This window comes from Triturus cristatus, chromosome 5_2 (genome assembly GCF_964204655.1).
Source record: "Triturus cristatus chromosome 5_2, aTriCri1.1, whole genome shotgun sequence".
Taxonomy (NCBI): Eukaryota; Metazoa; Chordata; class Amphibia; order Caudata; family Salamandridae; genus Triturus; species Triturus cristatus.
Genome location: NC_140588.1, coordinates 64,899,396 through 64,920,295, shown reverse-complemented (window position 1 = coordinate 64,920,295; position 20,900 = coordinate 64,899,396). Strand labels below are relative to the sequence as shown.

At 45.5% G+C, this 20,900-nt stretch overlaps 1 protein-coding gene across 1 annotated transcript in view; it reads right to left on the bottom strand.

Annotated features, from left to right (window-relative positions):
* Positions 1-20,900, bottom strand: part of NFX1 (nuclear transcription factor, X-box binding 1) — a 660,521-nt gene that overhangs the window by 490,735 nt on the left and 148,886 nt on the right. The window contains exon 4 of the mRNA XM_085606860.1: positions 12,326-12,403. Coding sequence (XP_085462986.1) covers positions 12,326-12,403 — 78 coding nt within the window. The remainder of the gene's footprint in view (positions 1-12,325; positions 12,404-20,900) is intronic.

The window sequence follows — 20,900 nt, the reverse complement described above, 5'->3', positions numbered from 1 at the left end:
TAATACGGATTGCTTGGGAATAGCCATTGGGGAGAGCCAAACGTACAAGAAGGCAATCATGACAATACCAACTGAGATACAATTGGATGCATAGAGAACTATGCTTTGAGTGGTAGCTTTCAACTTCTGGCGTGAACGTTAGAAAGAGAGAGAGAGAAAGAGCAATGCTTTATGCAGAGAGAGGAGGGAAAAGAAAGCCTTCTTTGGGAAGCAGTAAATTTGTACGGAGGGCATTTCATAGAAATCGCTGAAATATTAAGAAGCGGGCCCAAGCAGTGGAAAGGAAGAACAGCAAGCAATGCAGAAGGAAATATTGAAATGAGACAATCTATTCAATGTAGTTTGTTTAAAAATACGATATTGCTTCTACTAGATGAATACAATATAATTGTTGGACTTGGCCCTTTTGGCAGGTTCATCCCTGAACTTTTTGCCTTAAGCTCTGACGTAGTGGCAGTGATTTTAGGCCTCTGCGCACTTTAGCACTGTGGCCCAGTGTAAAGTGTGTGCGCGCACTGTGTTACATTTAGTGAGACTGGCCTGCCCTCCCATAGGAATGCATGGGGGATATGTGTGTCCATGGTAATTCCTGGTATGAGAGGAGTGCAGGGGCGAGTTTAGTATGTATGAACTTGTGAGGATAAATGCTGCGCAATGGTGTGCGCAGATTTATGGTGAATGGTGGAGAAATGCCACTTTTAGAAGTTGGCATTTCTGTGTGCTGTGTGTCTGCCTGCCTGATGTGAATTGCATGTCTGGCTTGTGATTGACAGGTGCTGGATGGTGTGGGTGGCTCCAGGAGCCAGGGTGAGTCAGCCCAGTGGTGAATAGAGAGATCTGCATCTAGATGGGAGGGAGGAGTTGCACCTGGGACCTGAATAGGGCTGTGCCTTCCCTCCACAATGCCGGCTCTGCCCCCTGTGGTGCGTCTGATCCTTGAGCCCCCACCTAACAGAGGAGAGAGGAGCTGAGCAAAGCAAAGTGCTCCAAAGCTCCCCCAAACCAGTTCTGACTGGTATCCCCAAGCCCCGTGCTCTGACACAAAGGAAAAGGGTGTATAAAAGAAGGGTCTGTGCCCCCATGAAGGGATTGCTGTTGTGCTGTTCTTTTGGCTTAAGGGGGGGGGGGGGGGGGGGGGACATGCTGCTGCCGGGCTCCAGGAGGAACCGTCACAAGGGACTGCCTCCCTGCTGGAGGGCCCTGGTGAGCTGGCCTGCCTGGGCCCAGCCTTTGCCCCCTTCCCTCTACAGGACTTTGTGGGACTTTCAATCCTAGTGCCTTGAAAGTGCTTCATTTTTAGTGCAGAGCCCTTTTCTTATCCAGGGAGCGCGTGGGCTCCGCATCGCTGAGCTGCCTCATCTACCGAGGGAATCTCGACGTAGGGATTCCCCCGCAATTGCCATTCATCAAGCAGGAGCCCACCCCGCGTTATTTTGCTGCCAATTGGTGCTAAAAAAACCCGAGTGGGAGCCGACCCCGCATCAGTACCTTCTAGCGGGAGCCTACCCCGCTCATGAATTATTTAGTTAACGGGAGCCTACCCCGTACTGCCCGAAAAGAAGAATCACCGCCGTGACCCAGGTGCCGTGGAGCGCAAAACAGGAAGTCAGGCGCCTGGTGTTGGGACGAAGGCGGGGCCTCTTGACGGAAGCAGGAAGAGGAAGTTGCCGGCCGGTGAGGAAAGGGAGGACGGGAGCCTACCCCGCCTCCCAGGACGTCCTGGTGAAGGAGGAAGAAACCGGCAAGTCTGCGCGGGGCTCTCGTGAGCTGGGAGAGCCCTGCCCGCCGTCCAGAGGGGCTCCATTGAAGGGGGACTCAATGAAGCCTTCCGGGACCGAGAGCGGCACCAGAAGAAGACGAGCAGTCCGACCAGAGCCCGGTGAGTGGGGCTCAGCTGCATGGTGGTTGGGGGGGGGAGTGTCGGGGCACATAGTCTGTGCCCGCCCCCGGCGTCAGTGCATGTGCGATTCTTTCCAGCTGCCCCACCTGATTGCGGGCAGCTGCAACAAGGGCACCATTATTTCCAGGAGTCCCCGTGATAGACCAGAGAAGGCACGGTAGTGCCAGAGCTTGCCACAGCTGCCCCATTTGATAGCGGGCAGCTGCAACGTGAAGTGGGTTCAGCTCCTCACAGTTGCGCTGCCGTTGTGGGCAACTGCATCTTGGGGGCATTTGTGTTTATAGTCGCCGCATTCCCGGAGGAGTCCCCGCAGGGGCCCCGGGTGGATTAGGCACGTGTAGTGCCAGTGCCGTTTTGTCCTCCCCAGCTGCCCTGCGAGAGCGCATGCAGCTGCAACATGTGGGCCATCAAATCATTTAGAGTCCCAGAAAGGGCTCAGGAGGCACGCTGGTGCCCAGGCCCATTTTTACAGCTGCCCAGGCATTAGTGGGCAGCTGCCACGTTTAGGTTGTGAAACTGCGCACTCTTGGTTTTGCTGCTTTTTACAGCCAGCCCGGACTCTTGCGGGACATAGGGCATTTGAGACCCTGAGAGAGGCCAGTTGGCCTGGGGCCAGTTTACGTGTGTTGTGCCCCCGATTGGGGCACACTGTGTTCATGTTAATGGTTGCCTAAGGTGGTTAGGCTTATGCTTATGAGATTATTTCATAACATGTTCTAGACCTAATGTGAGGATAATTCTGAGGTCAGGCCTTTACCAGTAGTAACTGGTTGTGTGCTATTTTTGTTTACTATTTGTGCTACATTTACTATTGGTGCTTCGTTTACAATTGGTGATTTGTGATGGTTTTGACAGTGGCCCCATTGGCTCTGTCATGTGTAAATAGTCCCCTGTAAATACTGCCTAGTGCCAGTTGGCAAAGTGTACATTGTGTGATTATGATCTAATGTGTTTATTACAATACAAAGGCTATTTTTATATATAACCTTGTGTGGAGTTCCTTTTTGTGGTGTGCCTAGTGTGTTGTTGCTGTGTGCATGCGCAAATGCTTTACACATTGCCTCTGGTATAAGCCTGACTGCTTGTGCCAAGCTCCCAAGGGGGTGAGCAGGGGTTATCTTTGACGTGTAACTCCCTTGCCCTGACTAGAGTGGTGGTCTCTGCCAACCAGAGATCCCATTTCTAACAATAATATACAACATAGATTGGATCATTGTACTTCCCATCAGGGCTGGTTTACAATGCTATTCCCAAGTTATCATCAATGCTACATAAACTACCCTGGGCGAAGAATCATGGCACTCTATTGGCAGATCTATTGTGGAGCAAAAGGGTGAGAGTCAGAGGCACCACTCTATACCTAATCAGTTCTTCAGCATTTTGTTTTAAACCAACTCATAATACTGCTCCCAAAATTACGGAGGAAGCCTCTAACCACAAATACTTATCATTCTGCCACCCTGCACCAATCCAAATTGGAGCACCTGCAGTTATTCTTTAACTGATAATTCTTGATTCCTGTTCCATTCCAACTCATGAAATATCCCGGCTGTGGATCAGGAAACTGGACAATCTCTTTATAAAAGCCAAAAAAATAAATGGGAGCCAGTGCACAAACACCTACAAGGTCTGTTGTTTTTGTGCCTACTGGCTAACACACCGGCGTCTTTTTCCTCTTCTACACCAAAAAGGTACAGGGTGGGGCAGTGATACAATGAGCAGGTTAGACTGGAGGAAGGTTAAATAGGTACTATTAGTATGAGTTACCTCAGAAGCCAAACTTGTACTAACTAGCCCATCTGGTCATCAGGTCAGGAGATTAGACCCATTATCGAGTACATGTGGTGGTCTCGCAGAAAACAGCAAGAGTGACACAGTTCCTATAAGTGATAGATGCCAGGATTGGATCTATCTGCAGGGTCAAGTATGTTCACTCAAAGGTTATGTTACAATTTCCTAAAAACTCAAATAAAATGTGGGGTTTACAGACTGACCTAAGACGTTTGCTCTGCCCTTCTGGTCTTTATTTGCAACTCCCCTAATTTCAGACGAAAAAAACCTTTCTTTTATATGTAACTCAGACTTAGCACACAATGTTCATGTGAGATTACTTTGTCAGAACTCCAAACCAACCCCTTCGTGGAATAAGCCTCAACTGCTCACCCACGTTTGCACCACAGTCAGGAGTGCAGAAAGAAGGAGCATTTGGAGTGCACTGCTAACCAAGTCCGTGGACACTTACAAACAAGCATTGGCATAGCCAATAGGTCTCGCCTTTGGGACCTTATAAGTGTTTAGCCATGCAACAGCTGCATAACTAAATACTTATAAGGTCCCACAAGTGAGACCTATTGGCTAAAAATGAAAGTGATCGCGATCAAACATCAAAGCAGCCATGCGGCCGTGAAAGTAATTGCGGTAAAGCGCTGCGCGCGCGCGCACGCACATGCACTGTAGCTCTAGGCTTGCCTGGTAGCACTTTTTGGAGCCCTCTCAATAAGTCTCGCCAGACCAGCGCATGCGCTGGGTCAGGCGAGACCTAAAAATGACAGACTCCACCATTATCACGACTGTAAACTGACTGGCCAGCAAACAGGGAAGAAGCCACATACCACAAACAAAATAAAAATAAAGGTTCTCTTTAGAAAATGAGACTCAAACAAGTGCCATATCTATGCAGTAGGTTGACCCATCCAAATAAGAACAAAAAAGGAGCATTGGCAAAGCCAATAGGTCTGACATTGGCCAAGAGCCTTTTGGCAATTCTTTTTATTTGTCATGGTATTTACAAAAGTTTGTTCTGAAGCTGCAGTTTCCTCATTGACTTAACAAAAAACAAAAAAAATTGGCTACAGGCAAAAGTGTTTTTCTGGTCTCAAAAACTTAGAAATTACCATGGCACACCTGGCACTGAAGATAACTACCTTGAGTGTGGATGTGCTCCTCGTAAAAGGGTAGCATGCTGTGACTCATAGCAAAGTCAGTCAATGGCTGAAGTGGGCTAACATTTTCCCTTGATGCATGATGGAGTGGGTGGAAGAAAAATGTTACTGATTCAATCACAGACTAATGGAAGAAGTCTAGCTGAAAACCACTATAAGGCAGACAAGGAAGTCAGAAGAACAAAAAAGGAAGAGAGGAAGGAAGAAACTTAAACAAGCATATGCAATGAAATAGGCTCACATTACTTAAAGTTTGAGCTATTGGCATTGCAAATAATAATGCAACGCAAATAGCTCAAGTTTTCAGTAATGAGGGATCTATTGCATTACAAATGCTTGTTTATAGATGTTGCAAGAAACAAACACAACATTTCTCTGCAAAATGTCTGTAATAGACTCTCACATCACCCGCATTAGAAATAAATTAAAGGGAAACTGTATTTGTAAACATCTGTTTAAGCTTTGCTTCGGTTTGCTCAAACTTGCTATCTTTTGACGAATATGATAAGTCTTCCTCGAATACACAGCCCTCTTACTAAGACTTTTTAAAGAGCTGCAATATACATAGAAGCATGTTTTTATAACAGTAATGTAGGTGTGGTCGACTGGGACCTAGCAAAGCACATGTTATCAGGGAGAAGACGTCACTTTAGCAGTCCTAAACACATGCAGGATTCTGACCACACAACACTCTAATACAATACAATTGAGTTGTCATTCCTGTTACACCAAAATTAGTATATAAGTATATTAGTTTACGCCATTGCGATGACACCTCTCTTCAGGTTTTGGAGCATTTAACGTTTTCTGTAAAGATTATGAGGCTTTTAAACGCAGACAACTAATACCTTTTCTGTAAAAAAAAACTATGGCTTGCACCAATATAGATCAGCATTTTATTTTCTTAGTATGATGTCTATTGTATGTTACTCTGTGTGTGTATGTGGGGGGGGGGGGGGGAGTGTCTAAAAAGTGCACTGTGCTGGTGTAACAATTACATATTAGGCCCTTTTTAACAAATGTTTTGCACTTTATACTTTAGGTGTTGTGTTTCTCATTTTAGAAGACTAGTTAAAGATGTGACGAGTCATGTTACGGTGTCTCCCCCTAAGCCAAATAGATATGTATTATTTGTGAAATTAATTTTTTATGATTCTGACACATTTTAATGCTTATTATTATTTGCAATAGTCAAATAAATATTGCCTTAACATCCTACAGCCTCTTCCCTCCCAGGGGTATCCAGCAATACTGTTACATATATTGACTCACTTTGAAGTCAGTGAATGAAAAGTAAACACCATGCTCCCTCGGACAACAGAGCCTGACATTTGACCTCTCTCGTTGAATGTACAGCAAATGGCATAAGAGAAGAACAAGATCTAAATTCCTGTTAACAGAAAGAGTACTCGGAAAGATATAGTAAACAAGTGTGTTCCATGGGAGGGACAAACTCAAGCTGGACAGCGAAATGGAAATAAAACTAGCAAATAGGAAACAAGCAACTGTGAGTTACTATACAATGGGTGGAATGTGTTCCCATGGAAGCTTTCCAAATGACCACAAGTAGTAGTTAGCAAACCAGACAGCTGAGATGTCTGGTAGGTTTCAAACTAGGCAAAAAGAAATAAAGGAAATAAGGAAAGAATAAAAGGAAATTAAGAAAAAAGGAAAGAAAAAGGTTAAGGAAAGAAAAAAGGAAAAAGAAAAACAGAAAGAAAGAAAAACAGAAAGAAAAGAGGTTTCACAGTATCAAACATTGGATACTAAAACACAAATTACACCCCACCTATGTTAAAATAAAATGTAAAGCAAATGAAATAAGATAACATTTGTTTTTCTTCCCGGGCAAACTTTATTAAAGAACCACTGGTGAAACCAAGTCAAAGAACACCATATGATAAGTTGTGGAGCAGCAGCAGTCCCCTTCGAAAGGAATTTACAACTGCATTAGGAGACAGGAACTGATAAAGCTAGAAAGTGCCAAGTGCTCACTTCAAATGCGTCCTACTTTCACATCCGGCAACGCTGGTGCTGAAGTAATTAAACAACCTTGTTTGTGGATGTGCTCATTGTGAAACTGCAAAATGCAGTCACTCAACGTGACATTAACCAAAGGCTTAAGTAGGCGGCCCCATGCTGTATGCTGTAGTGGCAGAAGCAAAATGGGAACGACACAACAACAGACCAGTGGGCGAAGACAGGTGGTTAAAAGTCCCTTTAAGTAAGAATATTAGACATATTATTTTACTAAAAACAAAAAGCCTTGGCTAACACCAGACCTATAAAGATTTAAGAGTATAGAAATGAAAGAAAAGCATTGAGTTATCAAAGCTAGAGGTTGCATACATAAAGACGAGCCTGTAAGTGCACCAGTGCCCATTGTCCCATTCAAACGTAAATATTTGTTGTTCACAAGATGTTCTAGAACACAGGGTCACGACAACCCATGAGACTACAGGGAGTGGACTTGAAACGCCAAAACTGGGAGTTATGGAAGAAAATACATAGATAAAATGTTATTGCTTCCAGTTATTTAAAACCATCACAATATAAAAGACGCCAAAAGTAAACAATTAAAGGAGTATATTCAATCGATCAATCAATCAATCAATAGTTTGTAAAGCACGGCTTGTCACCAAAGAGGGTCTCAAGGCGCTGGGGGGGTGGGGCGCGGGGGCTGGTGATCAGTCGAAGGGCCAGGTCTTGAGATCCTTCCTGAATTGGGTCAGCGACTGGATTGCCTGAGGTTGAGGGGCAGGGTGTTACAGGTCTTGGCGGCGAGGTAGGAGAAGGATCTTCCTCTGGTTCTGCTCTTGTGAATCCGTGAGACGGGGGCCAGGGCAAGTTGAGCAGAGCGGAGTTGTCTGGCGAGTACGTGGAACGAGAGGTAGTGGTTCAGATATGCCAGTCCTTCATAGTGGAGTGCTTTGAAAGCATGGGTGAAGAGCTTGAAGGTGATTCTCTTGCTGACTGGGAGCCAGTGGAGTTGTCGGATGTGTTGAATTATGTGGCTGCGGCGGGGGATGTCGAGGACATGTCTGGCTGCGGTGATTTGAACGTTCTGTAGTTTCCTGAGCTGTTTCTGGGTGACGCTGGCGTAGAGTGCGTTGCCGTAGTCGAGTCTGCTGTTGATGAGTGCATGGGTGACCGTCTTTTTGGATTCTGTGGGGATTCATCTGAATGTTTTTTAAAGCAAGTGGAGCGAGTGGAAACAGGATGAAGATATTATTATTATTATAGTTTTATAGAGCGTGCAGCGGCCCAACAGGGTTTCCCGGTACTGAGAAGGACAACAGACAAGCCACAGACTGCAAATGATAGCACAGGATAAGGAGTTATACTTGGCTATAAAGGAAAGTCTTTAGATTCTTGTGAAAGGCTAGCAACAAGTGACACATCCTAAGTTCCATTGGAAGAGAGTTCCAAAGATTTGGGCCAAGGTAAGAAAACGAGTGGACTCTCACATGAGTAAGATGGAATCTGGGTACAGAAAATAGAGAAAGGCTAGACGATCTCAGCTGTCGGATGGGCATGTAAGGTTTGACCAGACTTGGTATGTAGGGAGGCGCCAAATCATGTTTGGCCCAGAACATGTAACAAAGGCCTTACATTTGATACGTTTATTGATCTTGAGCCAATGAAGTTTATGAAGCAAGGCAAGGGTGAGACTGACGCATGTCGAGGTAACCGGAAAAGGAGGTGTGTAGCCACATTTTGTATGAGCTGCAAGAGATGAACTGAAGCTTTATCAGAGCCCAAGTACAATACATTTTCATAATCTAGATATCACCAGCGCCTGCATTACCAAACTCTGGACTGCAGGTGGAATTAACCAGAGAATTTTCATAAGCTACTTGAGAAACACTAAGCAGGTCACAGTGAGCCCAGACACCTGGGATTTAAGGGCGAGGTTGTTATCAACAGGAAAACCCAGGTTCTTAACATTTGGGACCGGAGCAGGTAAAGGTCCCAAAGTGTCAGGCCAATGGCTAATTGCCCAAATTTCAGGGTTGTTTCCTGAACTTTGGGGATACGGCGTCTATCTGATGTTTCATTGTGAGCAAGGAGACCAGTATGATGCAGAGGTTGCACACGTGGTCATTTCAGTGCGACGGGCCACCAGGAGACGCCCCAGTGGGAGGGGGCAGATCCCAGGATGAGTACTTCGGTCTGGTTCGAGTTGAGCTTGAGGCAACTATCGTTCATCAAGGTGGAAAGGGCCTTCATCCCGCTGTGAAAGTTGATTCTGGCAGCTGTGGGTTCGTTGGTGAGAGAGAGGATCAGCTGGGTGTCGTCGGCGTCGGATACAATGTTGAGTCCGTGGTTCCTGGCGATGGTCACGATGGGGCCATGTAGACGTTGAAGAGTGTGGGGCTCAGGGAGTAGCCCTGGGGCACTCCGCAGCTGATCTCTGTAGGTTCTGAGAGGAACAGAGGTAGTCTGACTTGCTGTGTTTGGCTGGTAAGGATGGAGTGGATCCAGTCCGGAGCCTTGTCGCTAATGCCGGCGTTGAGGAGTCTCGTGATTAGGGTGCGGTGGGAACCGGTATCTAAGGCAGCCGTGAGGTCCAGTAGGATGAGGGCTGCCGTTTCGCCCTGGTCAATCGGGAGCAGGTGTCATCGGTGGCGGTGAGGAGTGTGGTCTCAGTGCTGTGGTTACTTAGGAAGCCGGATTGAGAGATGTCCAGCACGTGGTGCTCTTCAATGAACTCTGAGAGTTGGGCGTTGATGGCCTTCTCGATGACCTTGGCTGGGAAGAGGAGGCAGTTGGGTCTGAAGTTCGAGGTCTGTCGGCGGAATGCTTATTCAGCAGGAGGTTGATCTCAGCATGTTTCCAGTTGTTGGGGAAGGTGGTGGTTTCGATGGAGCGGTTGATGGTGCTGCAAAGTTCTGGGGTGGTGGAGGTGGCTGCTCTGTGGAAGATGTGATATGGGCATGGGTCCGATGAGGCTTGGGAGTGGATACTCTTCATGGTCTTGAGTTTCTCGTCTGTGGTAAGCAGAGTTCAGTTGAGCAGGGTCTGTTGGGGTGCAGGGAGGTTGCATGCGGTGGTCTTGGGTGTCGAATGGGTCATAGATTTGCCTGATCTTGTGGTGGAAGAAGGTGCTGAGTTTGTTGCAGAGGTCTTGGGAGGGTAAGATGTCTGTGGTCTCGCTGTTGGGCCTGGCAAACTCACTGACGATGGCAAAGAGCTCACTGCTGTTGTGTGTGTTGATTCGGTCTTGGAGGGCCATTTTCTTTGTGGTTTTGAGGAGGAGGTGGTGTGCACTGACGGTTGTTTGGAGGGTTGACTGGGTTTCCAGGGTTTTGTTGTTCCTCCATCTCTTCCCGAGTATCTGCAGGTGTGTCTGGACTCAGAGGGCGGGAATGAACTAGCTGGGTTTCTTGGAGTGTTGCTTTCCTGGTGTCTTCTTGACGGGTACCAGAGGGTCAGCGCAGTTGGAGATCCACTGGTGAAGGTTGCGTGCTGAGGTGTTGATGTCTGTTGATGTCGGCGGTGTGGTGGTGCTGAGGAATGCAATGAGATGTTCTTCGTGACCTTGTTCCAGCTACAAAGGGAGGGAGGGGGGTGAGGGCGGTGGTGAACGGTGGGAGTGTTGAAGTGTGGTGGTAGGTCCAGAGGAGTTCGGTGGTATGGCTGTAGGTGATGTTCTCACTAGTGGAGAAGACGGGGTCGAGCATGTGTCCGGCTGTGTGGGTCAGGCGGTGACTAGCTGCTTGAGTGCGATGTTGGCGAGTTTCTCCAAAAGGGATGCAATATTCTGGTCACTGGGGCTGTCCAGACGGAAGTTGAGGTTGCCGCGTAGGATGTAATCAGTGGATATGAGAGCCTGGGGTGCGATGAGATCTAAGATGGCGTGGGTGAAAGGCGGGCGGGAAGGGAGGCCTGTAGACAGAGGAGCTGCGAAGGGTGGTGTTGGGGGTTGTCTGGATCTGAAAATGGAGATGTTCCATGGTGGTCGTTCGAGTGAGTGGTCAGGCAGAGTGTGTTCTTGATGGAGATGCCTCCTCCTGGTCGGTCGGCGCGGTCATGGCAGGTGATTTTGGAGCCTTCGGGGATGGCGGTGGCGATGTCTGCACCAGAGCTGGGGTTGGGCCAGGGTTCAGTCAAGGCCATGTCGGGAGAGATGGCGTCGAGGAGGTCCCAGAATTCTGCGGCACATTTGTGGAGGGAGCGCGTGTTGAGGCGGATGCAGTTGAGCTTGTCATGTTGAAGAGAAGGGTCCTTGGGTGTCCTTCAGTGAGGCGAGGTGGCAGGCGGTGTGGCGTCCTGTGTTGAGGGCGAGGAGGGTGCTGGCGTCGTATCAGTGGAAGGTCTGAGAACCAGGGTCCGTGGCACTGGGTGTGGTCAAGGTGTAGACGGGCTTGCCTTTGGTGAGGCTGCATAGAGCCAACATTAAGTAGTTTTTGGGGGGCTGGACACCTGGGAGGCGGGAAACGCGGGGAGCAGGAAGGGTCACTGGGGTAGGGCGAGCCGCGGGGGATCGCAAGAACGGCAGAGTGCAAGAAGTGAAAAAGTGCAAAAAGCAAGAAAAAAGGCAGAAGCAGTAGAAAGGCAAAAGAGGCAGAAAAAATAGAGACAGAAGGCCAGTCCAGCAGCACAGCAATGACCCTCTACCACTAGACCATCAGGGATGAGGCGCAGGTGGGATCCTGCAGGTGGAGGAGGGGCTTGAACTTCTGACCCGAGGGTCAGCAGCAGTAACGGGGGCAGCTTCATGGGGCTGGATAGATAGAATGCTTTCCCCTGACCTTGGTAAAAAGTCTCACATAAATTGGCATGGGCCTTTCAAAAAAGGTCTTGTTTGACTTTGACACCAGATTGTATTTTAGAAGTTTTGGCAAACAATTTTGCAGTTAGCTTCAGAGTCAGATTCTGTTCTAAGATGTTCTGTGCACCAAGAGATTTCACTGGAGTATTGGAAGAAGGGCAAAGATGCGTGTCGAACGAATGAACATTTGTTGGCTGACTGTGGAAGTAATGTAATCGTAATCCACATTTGTAAAGCGCGAACAATCACCCGTAAGGGTCTCTAGGCGCTGGGGGCAGTCGAGAAGATTAAGCAAGCTATTGCCCAGAGTCACATGGTGCTGGGCTAATCTGCCGCCGGGGATCGAACCATGATCCCCAGATTCCGGAGTCAGTCGCCCTGGCCACGGCGCCACAAAAAGTAAACATTGCTAACTTGAAGAAACAAGCACATTCACAGGTAGATGCAGAAGAACAAGAAAATAAAATGATAAGAATAAATACTCATAAAAGTTGCAGGGTAAAATTAACAGAAATAAAATTCATCAAAAACAAACTATTTTGCAAATTAAAGCAGTGATGTGTGGGAGAGTCGGAATGCCCTGTACAGCTCGAGAAGTTACTTAACAACAGTCTGAGGAGTAGACCAACTATGAGAAGGAACATAATCAATATTCCGATGTATACATTCACATAGTAAAGGAATAACGGCACAAAATCTTTGACTTACCACAAAAACAGGTATATGTGTTGGGTACCCGTGCAGAAACATTTTGGCATGCTGGACATCTCCAACCACTACTGTTATCTGCAATAAAATAACAATTATTAGCAAACTGTATTCATGTAGCACAGGTACCATCACAGCAAAGTGACAATCATAATTGTACATAGGATAGTTTGTTTTACACAGATATCTGTTTCATGCAAAGGAGAAAACTCAAGATCATCTTGGAGATCCTCTGAACATGCATGGTCTGTGACAAAAGCAGGAATACCCATCATCAAATTGCACCAGAAAGTACAACTAAGTAGGTGAGCTATGACAATTTTTTTATATCTACTACTTTTAGCTGGTTGCCCTTAGTAAATTTGTTATTATTATGCCAAGGTTTTGACTAATCCTTTGTCAAAAAAGGTACATTGTTGATCAAAGGAATATGTAAAAAGGCATGTAGAGAATTTATGATAATCGTTCTCAATGCAGCAGAGCTGCAGCAATAAGGTTCATCTAGCATCCTAGGACATTTAGATTGGCACACAGATGGTCGTACTGTGCCACAAATGCACCTGTTTGCTCCATAATGCGAGTTGGAACCCTGGGACTAAAAGCCCAGTCACCACTTTCTAATGACAGCTGCAGGGGGTTGAATGAATACAATAAAGAAGCAAGGAAGACACTGTAGGCTACTGTGGGACCCTGAACTCTGTGCTGTGGAGAGGCAAGACACAGGATCTGTAGATGGACCGTAGAGGAGAGCAGCAAAAGAAAATACGCAAAACAGTCACAACCAACTCAGCACTCCCAATCTAATCATCCAGCAAATCTAATCTGTCCACAGTACTTCAGGCAGCCCAGACATCTAAAAGGACCATAAATGTCAGTCAGCTTCAATCTGTTGCCATTGATATAGTGCAAACAAATTCAAGCAGAGCAAATTCAGTTCAGTGCAAGGGAAGAAACCAAGCCTGTTTGAGTTCATATAGTGTTAAATGTCAAGATGCTGGGTTTTTTTGCTACACATATTTTATTGTGTTTTCAAAAACAGTACAGAGCTACAGCATACAACTGAATGACAACTGATGCATAGCAAAGAGAGTAGCATTACAATGAACGGTTTGCTCATAATATAGAAGAGAAATTAACACATCAATTAGTTTGTGTCGGAATACATGAAAGGTGAGAAAACACAATGAACATTACCCGTCCCACCACCCCAGACTGTTAACCATGTCACATGTGTAGCAAATATGTTGTCTTTTTTTACCACAAGGTTTATTGCATTTCATTATTAACACATACAATATTACACGAGAAAGGTGTCCATCATTAAACATTTATAATAGTGTGTAAGCTGCATGTAATGTAGCAAATATGTAACAGACTAAGCTCTGAGACCGGAGAGCCAAATGTCAAGATGCTGTTAAATTTGTTTTGTGACAAAATTCTTTACACTTTGCTAATTATTGGCACACCTGCTGTGGTGAAACCACTACTTGGTTCCTCTGCGGTAAGGCAGGCATTTTCATGAAAAGGTGCTGGCATTTTTCCACTATGGGAGAAACCATCATCGGTTGGTAGAAGTACAGTATACAAATGATTTTTACATATGCTTATCACTGCAGTACTTTCAGAGTCTGGACGACCACTTCATAAGGTTCTTGGATTTTCACTGAACATCTGTTTGGTAAATGAAGGCTGGTGTGTCCAATGTATTACTTAATAATAGTTCATATTTGTTAGCGTGAAAAATAAAATGCGCCTGATCGCATCAGTGAAATTTTATTTATTTATTTATTTGTGTTTTATAAAGCGCAAACATGACCGTTAGGGTATCAGAGCACTTTACAGAGATAACAAGTTTGGAAAATTTGGGATTAAAACAAGTGCAAACAATTTTCAAGTCAAAATGTAGAGAAGGTCGAAGGTGTAGTAGTAACAGAATAAAACAAGGTCGCTGAACGGTGTGGGTAATGCAAGAATTATGAGAGAAACTTGCCCATTAGGAAGGTCTTGGCTTCCTTTTTAAAAAGTGCCAAAGATGGAATTCTTCTGATGATGGGCGGGAGTGAGTTCCAGATTCTTGGTGCAGCTCCAGAACAAGCATTAAAAATGCAATAGGTCTCGCCTTTTATTAAGTTAAAGTCATTTGCTTTGCTATACACTACCATTAGCAAAGCAAATGGCTTTAACTTAATCAAAGGCGAGACCTATTGCATTTTCAATGCTTTTTTTTTTTTTGCGGTCTCCCACAAGTGCTTCCCCGCCACTCCGTGTTGCTTTCTCTCATCCCAACCACTTTTTCTTCCTGTACGCTATTCTCTCCTTTTCTTTTTTTTCTTTTTGATTTGATTCTGGTTTAAAAAAATCATATTTTTTTTCTGCCATCCTAGATCAGTACACCATGGTACCCATGTCATTCTGCTGGCTCACACGCGTTCTGAGGCATGCTGATGTCAGTGGGATTAGACGGCCGCAATCGCACTTTTTAAAACATTTTCTACTAAATGTTACTTTAACAATGCTGCACAGCATCCCCCTAGCCTGTGAAGCATCACCAAAAGCAATTGGCAAAGCCATTCTGTCCTAAAGGTGAGACCGATTGGCTATGTCCATGCCTGTAAATGATTTCTTGTGGTTTCTGGACATGTAAACGCTCCGCAGCACACATTACACTAGTTGTACAGTGATGTTGTGGGCTAATTAATGATGTCGGTTGAGGCGTCACCAGTGGTGATGTGTGAGGTCATAAGCAGTGCATGGCAGGGGCATGAGTTGTTAACCATAACTGGCCAATCTTAGGAACTATTAGGTTTTATTTTATAAACCGTGCTTATCTTTTACTAAGATCTTTTTTAAGTTAGATTTTTGGATATGGCTCTGGGCGGGTGAAAAGTTACTTTTTCCATGTGGGACATCCGCATGGCATAGCAAGGAGGTTGCATCGCGCGGAGGCAGCACGGAAGAGCAGCAGTGAGGCAGCAGGGCGCCGACTGCTCAGAATAACAGTGACGGCACCTCACGATGGCACAGCAGCGAGGCAGCAGACTAAAAATGCTCCTTGGAATAACGGAGGCATCCTAGCATGGTGGTGGCATTGAATAACAACCGAGGAGTGATATAACAGGGAGGGAACACAGCAGAACACGGAGGCTGCCCTGGAGCAGCACAGCAGGTGGGAGTGTAGGTTACCAGCATGAAAACAATGAGCCAGCAGAGGGTGACTGCAGTGAGGCAAAAAGCAAGGAGGGGCTCAGAATTATAGGAAGACCGCACAGTGGGAGGGGACACAGAAGGGAGGCAGCACTGCTTACAAGACAGGAGGCCAGGCAGAAAGACCGCAGTGAGGGGCAGCTGGACGGGAATCTATAGAGCCGTAGACGACATACAGTGTTGTGCGAAAAATATAGTGCGTGGCAGCTAATGAAGGTCAGTGTGTAACGCTGCAAGTGAGAGATCCAATCCCGGTGGGCGTGGCCAAAAGTGGACAGAGCGATAACAAAAAGGCACTAAGAAGCCTTCTTTTCAATCGTGAGCCTGCGTTTTCAATGGAGGATGACGCCAGCGAATGAAGAAGATGGGTGTGGCTTCAACTCTGCCTCCGAGAGCTTCGTAATCTGTATTGATTCCAAGAAGCTCTCGAATGCTGAGAGCAGCGCATGCGCGCTGCAATCACCAGCCGAGACCTAAAAAGCACGATTATAGATTTTTTCTTTCGAAAGCGGGGAGGCTGGAGCAATAGGTCTATGGAGGACCGGGAGTTTCTTGCTCTTCCGGACACCAAGAGTTTCTGGGCAAGAAATGCAGGGGATTTAATGGGTAGAGCCTTTTGAGTGATACATGCCAGTTTGTGTTGGATTCTGGCTTCAAGAGGAAGCCAGTTCAGAGCTTTCAGATGGGGTGACATGTGGTTGAATTTTTTTGAACCAGTTAGGAGCTGGTGGCGGCGTTGCGGCAAGCTTTTAGGGGGGTCGTTGAGATCTTGGGTAGGCCAGAGAGGGTAGGGCATCTATATTCGAGTCTGGAGATAACTAGTGCCTGGACTGCCATTTTTAGATGGGGAGTGTCAAGGAATGTGTTTAGTTTTCTTAGATAGTTCAGGTGAAACCTGGCGGTTTTGGCCATCGAGTTGATGTGGTCTTAGCAGTTTTCTGTATGCATGTATTTGTGTGGAGAACCGACTGAGCAGAACTCTTAATAACCAGCACGGCCCATATATGCCACGAGGTATAATGTCAATGGCCTTTTGAGGGTCACAGTTCAACTGCTGAATTCTTGGTACCTGTTGCTGACCCAGTTAGTAGGTACAGGAATCCTATGAACAAGAGGTAGATTAGTGCTGAAGCAGGCTCACCTTTCTCTAGGTTGAAGGCAATCGAGCAGGTCCTCAACCCATTTGATAGCTTTTCACTTCCTAATGGCCAACTGGACGGAAGAAAGCACCCGGTACCAGGGCAGACTCAGTTTCACAAAATATCCTTAACAACTATCCTATCAGCAATGCAGTCATTGTATGTTCTTCTTATGGATCAGATGACTACTCTTGGGAGGAACAACTGAGCCCCTCTTTGCAGGCAGGTGGGTCTCCCTTCATTCTTCAAATCAAGCAGCAAGGTGTCTCCGAAGGTATTAAAAGACTCCGGTCCAGAGTGGAGGGAGAATGACCATGCAGCGATAGTTTCGTTCCTCGTCCATGTTTTCCTTTTTTAAATGGCTGTATGTCTTTTCAGTACAAGTACAACATACATAAACCCAGTAATGACTGAGGGGCCACTACTTATCCCCTCCCAGGTGCCAAAGCCATGCTACTGGAACTAACAAGCGGGTGTTCACCATTTGAAAATTTCAGGGATTCTCCAGTTTTGGAGGAAAATTTACCTGAGGCTGCTAGTCATTTTCACAGGCTTCCTGTGAGATTTGGCTTGGCTCTAGTGCGATGAATAGTCACCTGCCTTCATCTATTCCACTAGGATAGCTGACAGCCACCAACGCTCAGGAAGGAGTGGACTTTGCTCAAGCAGGATAACCCTACACCAGCGATAAAGGGAGAGGCAGGAGACATCCCACCATATAGACAGGTTTACAGGAGAGGGGACACGCTTGCATGTCCCAGATAGGCATCACCAGTCTAGTTAGCACGAAGGAGATCACCATTTTGAGCAGCACACCGCTGGGACCCTGGATCCCAGAACCCATCTATCTGTACCACAAACAAATCAACACATACAGCCAGATATCTAAAACAAGCCCCAAATTTAATGAAGACCAATGACCCCAAACCTTCGTAGGGAACGGAAAAACAAGCATTGACAACGCCAAAAAATATCATCTTTTGGACTTAATAGTTTTGCTGCACAACCTTGATAAAAAGCATTGGCAAAGCCATTGGGTCAACAAGCACAGATCTTTTGGCTGTGCCAAGGCTGGTTTTTCTTCCATCACAGTGGGAATACTGCCTACATACTCTGCCCTACAAAAAGTATGTTCCAAAACAGAATACATATGCCTATTGCTGATGCTGTGCAGCATCAGTCACAGAAAAACAAAACAAAATGTGCGATGATGCGAATGCACCATTCTGTGCGTGCATGCCTACAGAATGGCATGTTGCAGCAACAAATGACGGACGGAATTCTGAATGAATCAAACATTCACCCCCTGGATCTGGGTAAAATCCATCATTCTATTGCTCACTACGCCAATCCAGTTTGGAACAAGCAATATGCAAATCAGTCTTCACCCTGTTCCTCATGGGAACAGTCCAGCCCGAACTGCCAAGCCGGGTCCACCCTGGACCCGAAACAAGCATCCTGGGAGCGGTTTTGGGGTAACACCCCTCATCAGCCAGGCTAGCTTGAATCCAGTGGCACAGCGAGCAAGAGGTATGGAAGCCACAGAGATGAGGATGAAGAAGGAATGGTGGTGAGTGTTTGGGAGGGTAGCGTAGAAAGGAGTTAAACCTAGAAACCACATACACTCTCATGGAGTACAATGGAAAAGAAAAAACTAGTTCCCTAAATGTGGGCAGTGGAAGGGCGTAAGTTGGATAATCAAAAGCATGGTAAATAAGATATTCTCAAGTGGATGGACACATACAAGAAGAGGTGGGCAAGCCATCAAATAGGAAGCAAGCAAATAAGAGTGAGAAAGCCACTGAATAGCAAGCAATGGGCAGGCTCCAAGCCCAATGTACTTATCTGATATGGTTAAAATAGGCTTTCGCCAGCCAGACAGCTAAACACGATCTGGCAGGTGAGATGTAAAAAATGAAAAAACTCAATGGCCCTGAGTAGAATCACACTGCCATCACAGTCAGCCACTCAATAGATTGGTTAGAGAGGGTGGGAGCCACTCTCACTTTAAGATATTGGTCATCCCTCCTAACGTGAGAACCCAGCTCTGATGTCACCAAAAATAGTAAACAGAGAGCATCACCAGTGGGTTTGTCCTGGTTGTCGAGCTCAATTGAGAAAAGGGTACACTGCTGTCCAGAAACTAACGAGGGCAGGGGAGCACAACTTCACTGAGTCATCGGGAGGACTTTTATCTTTCCTGGGTTAGCTGGATAATTTTGACCATCTGGTAAGTGCTGCAAGGCAATGTGTGGCAGTGCAATTGATATACAAGAACAAATCAAGAATACATGTTTCAATTAAATTTTTTGGATTAAACATCTTCAGGCTTTAATCGTGACTTGAGAGTAAGTCTGAATCACCAGACGAACACAAAGAATGGCTGACACCAGATGGAAGACTCATGTGGAATCTTTTTATAAAAGCCGAGGGAAGTACCACACAAGAAAAGCATACATAAGCTGCTCAACCGACCAGCTGGCCTTAATAGAGAAATCTGAAAATACAGGTGCGGAAAGCATTTCTTTATAATCAGATGGTAATGCTCAAGAAAGAAAGAAAAACAAATAAAGATGCTAAAAGGAAAAGTATGATATTTATATTTAAGGTTTTGTTGGCAATACAACCTATGAATGTTTCACCTTTTAATCTACTCCAAGTCTTCTGTTCAATACCTTGGACCTTTCAGATTTATAGGTCTGGTAAATACGTGACGTCATCAACAACAGGAGAAACAAGAGGAACAGAGGAACCATGGTGACAGGCTATTATCTGTTCATTTTGTAGTATGACTCCCTCCATTTGTAGTTGTTTTGACGCCTGACAACTTGAATCACTGCAGTTCGGCAGTAATTTTGAACAGAATCATGCTATTTTTAATCTGAACTGTTGGTCTGTTGTGACGCACACATTTCATTCAAAAAAAAATGTGGAGAGTTGTTAAAATGATCATATTCTCCCCTGAAATTATATGCAAAATGGGAAATTAAGAAATGACTAAATAATGAAAAAATAGTGCATAGCCAACGGAAAATTGATTTAGTTAAGACCTGCTTTCAGGTACAAGTGTGCTCTAAAATGCATACCCTGGGACAACACAATCTAACTGTAGGAAGCCTAATTAAGAGGTGAATTTTGCATACTGAAACAAAGCTACTCTACACTCTTGGGGAATGCACATACAAAGTGCCTCAGAAAGAGCAGTCGCCAAGCTGGACCAGTGAAAGATTATTCACCGCGGTCTTGGATGCTTGCCACTTGGTCCAATAGAGTCTCATTATGTACATGTCAGGGTCGCATGTCCCTGGCCTTAGATGTTATACAAAGGTAGGCAGGCGTGTGACAAGTCATGGTGAATAAGGGAACTGGCAGATTTACAAATGATTATTTCAATGTAACATCTTGGAGTGTAGAGGGCTGAGGTTAGAAAATTAAAGCAGGAAAGAGAAAAATGTGAGGAGGTTGATCTTTTCCATGCAATGGAAAATGATTAATTTGTACTACGCTAAATGTCAACATGAGCAATAAACGGAAGCGTCCACAACTCTCTGTTAGAACAGGTTAAATTGGAATAGGCTTCAAACGATGTAAACAACCGATCATAGACACTATCACCGAGACAATATCTTTCAGCCCAGTGAAAGCAGATAAAAACATTTCTCTTCACTATTCTCTTACACTCAGAGGAACACAGATAACCGATTACCATAGATCGTTTAACCACATCATGATATGTACAAGGAAAAAGGTTGTATGTAGTTCAGAATGTGTAATATGCAAGACATTCTTGCTGTTCTGTAAGGAGTTCTGTTGGACTTGGCTCTTTCTCCACAGTCATGCCCAAACCTTTTTGCCTCCACTTGCTGTTTTCAAAACCCGTTATTGTTGGCTTTTAGGACTTTGCGCCCTTTACTATTACTAACCAGTGATAAAGTGCTTGTGCTATCTTCTTTAAACATGATAACATTGGCTTGCATCCAAGCAGCACTTTTAATTTACTTGTAGGTCCCTAGTTAAGTGGTACTACATATAATTAGGGCCTGCAAATTAAATGTTACTAGTGGGCCTGGAGCACTAATTGTGCCACCCACTCAAGTATGCCTTTAAATATGTCTCCTGTCTGCCATTGCAGCCTGTGTGTGCAGTTTTTGAACTAAAACCTAAAATAAACCTTTTTCCCAGGCCTAAATCTTCCTTTTTAAATATAGTCAGGCCCCTTGATATACCTCTGT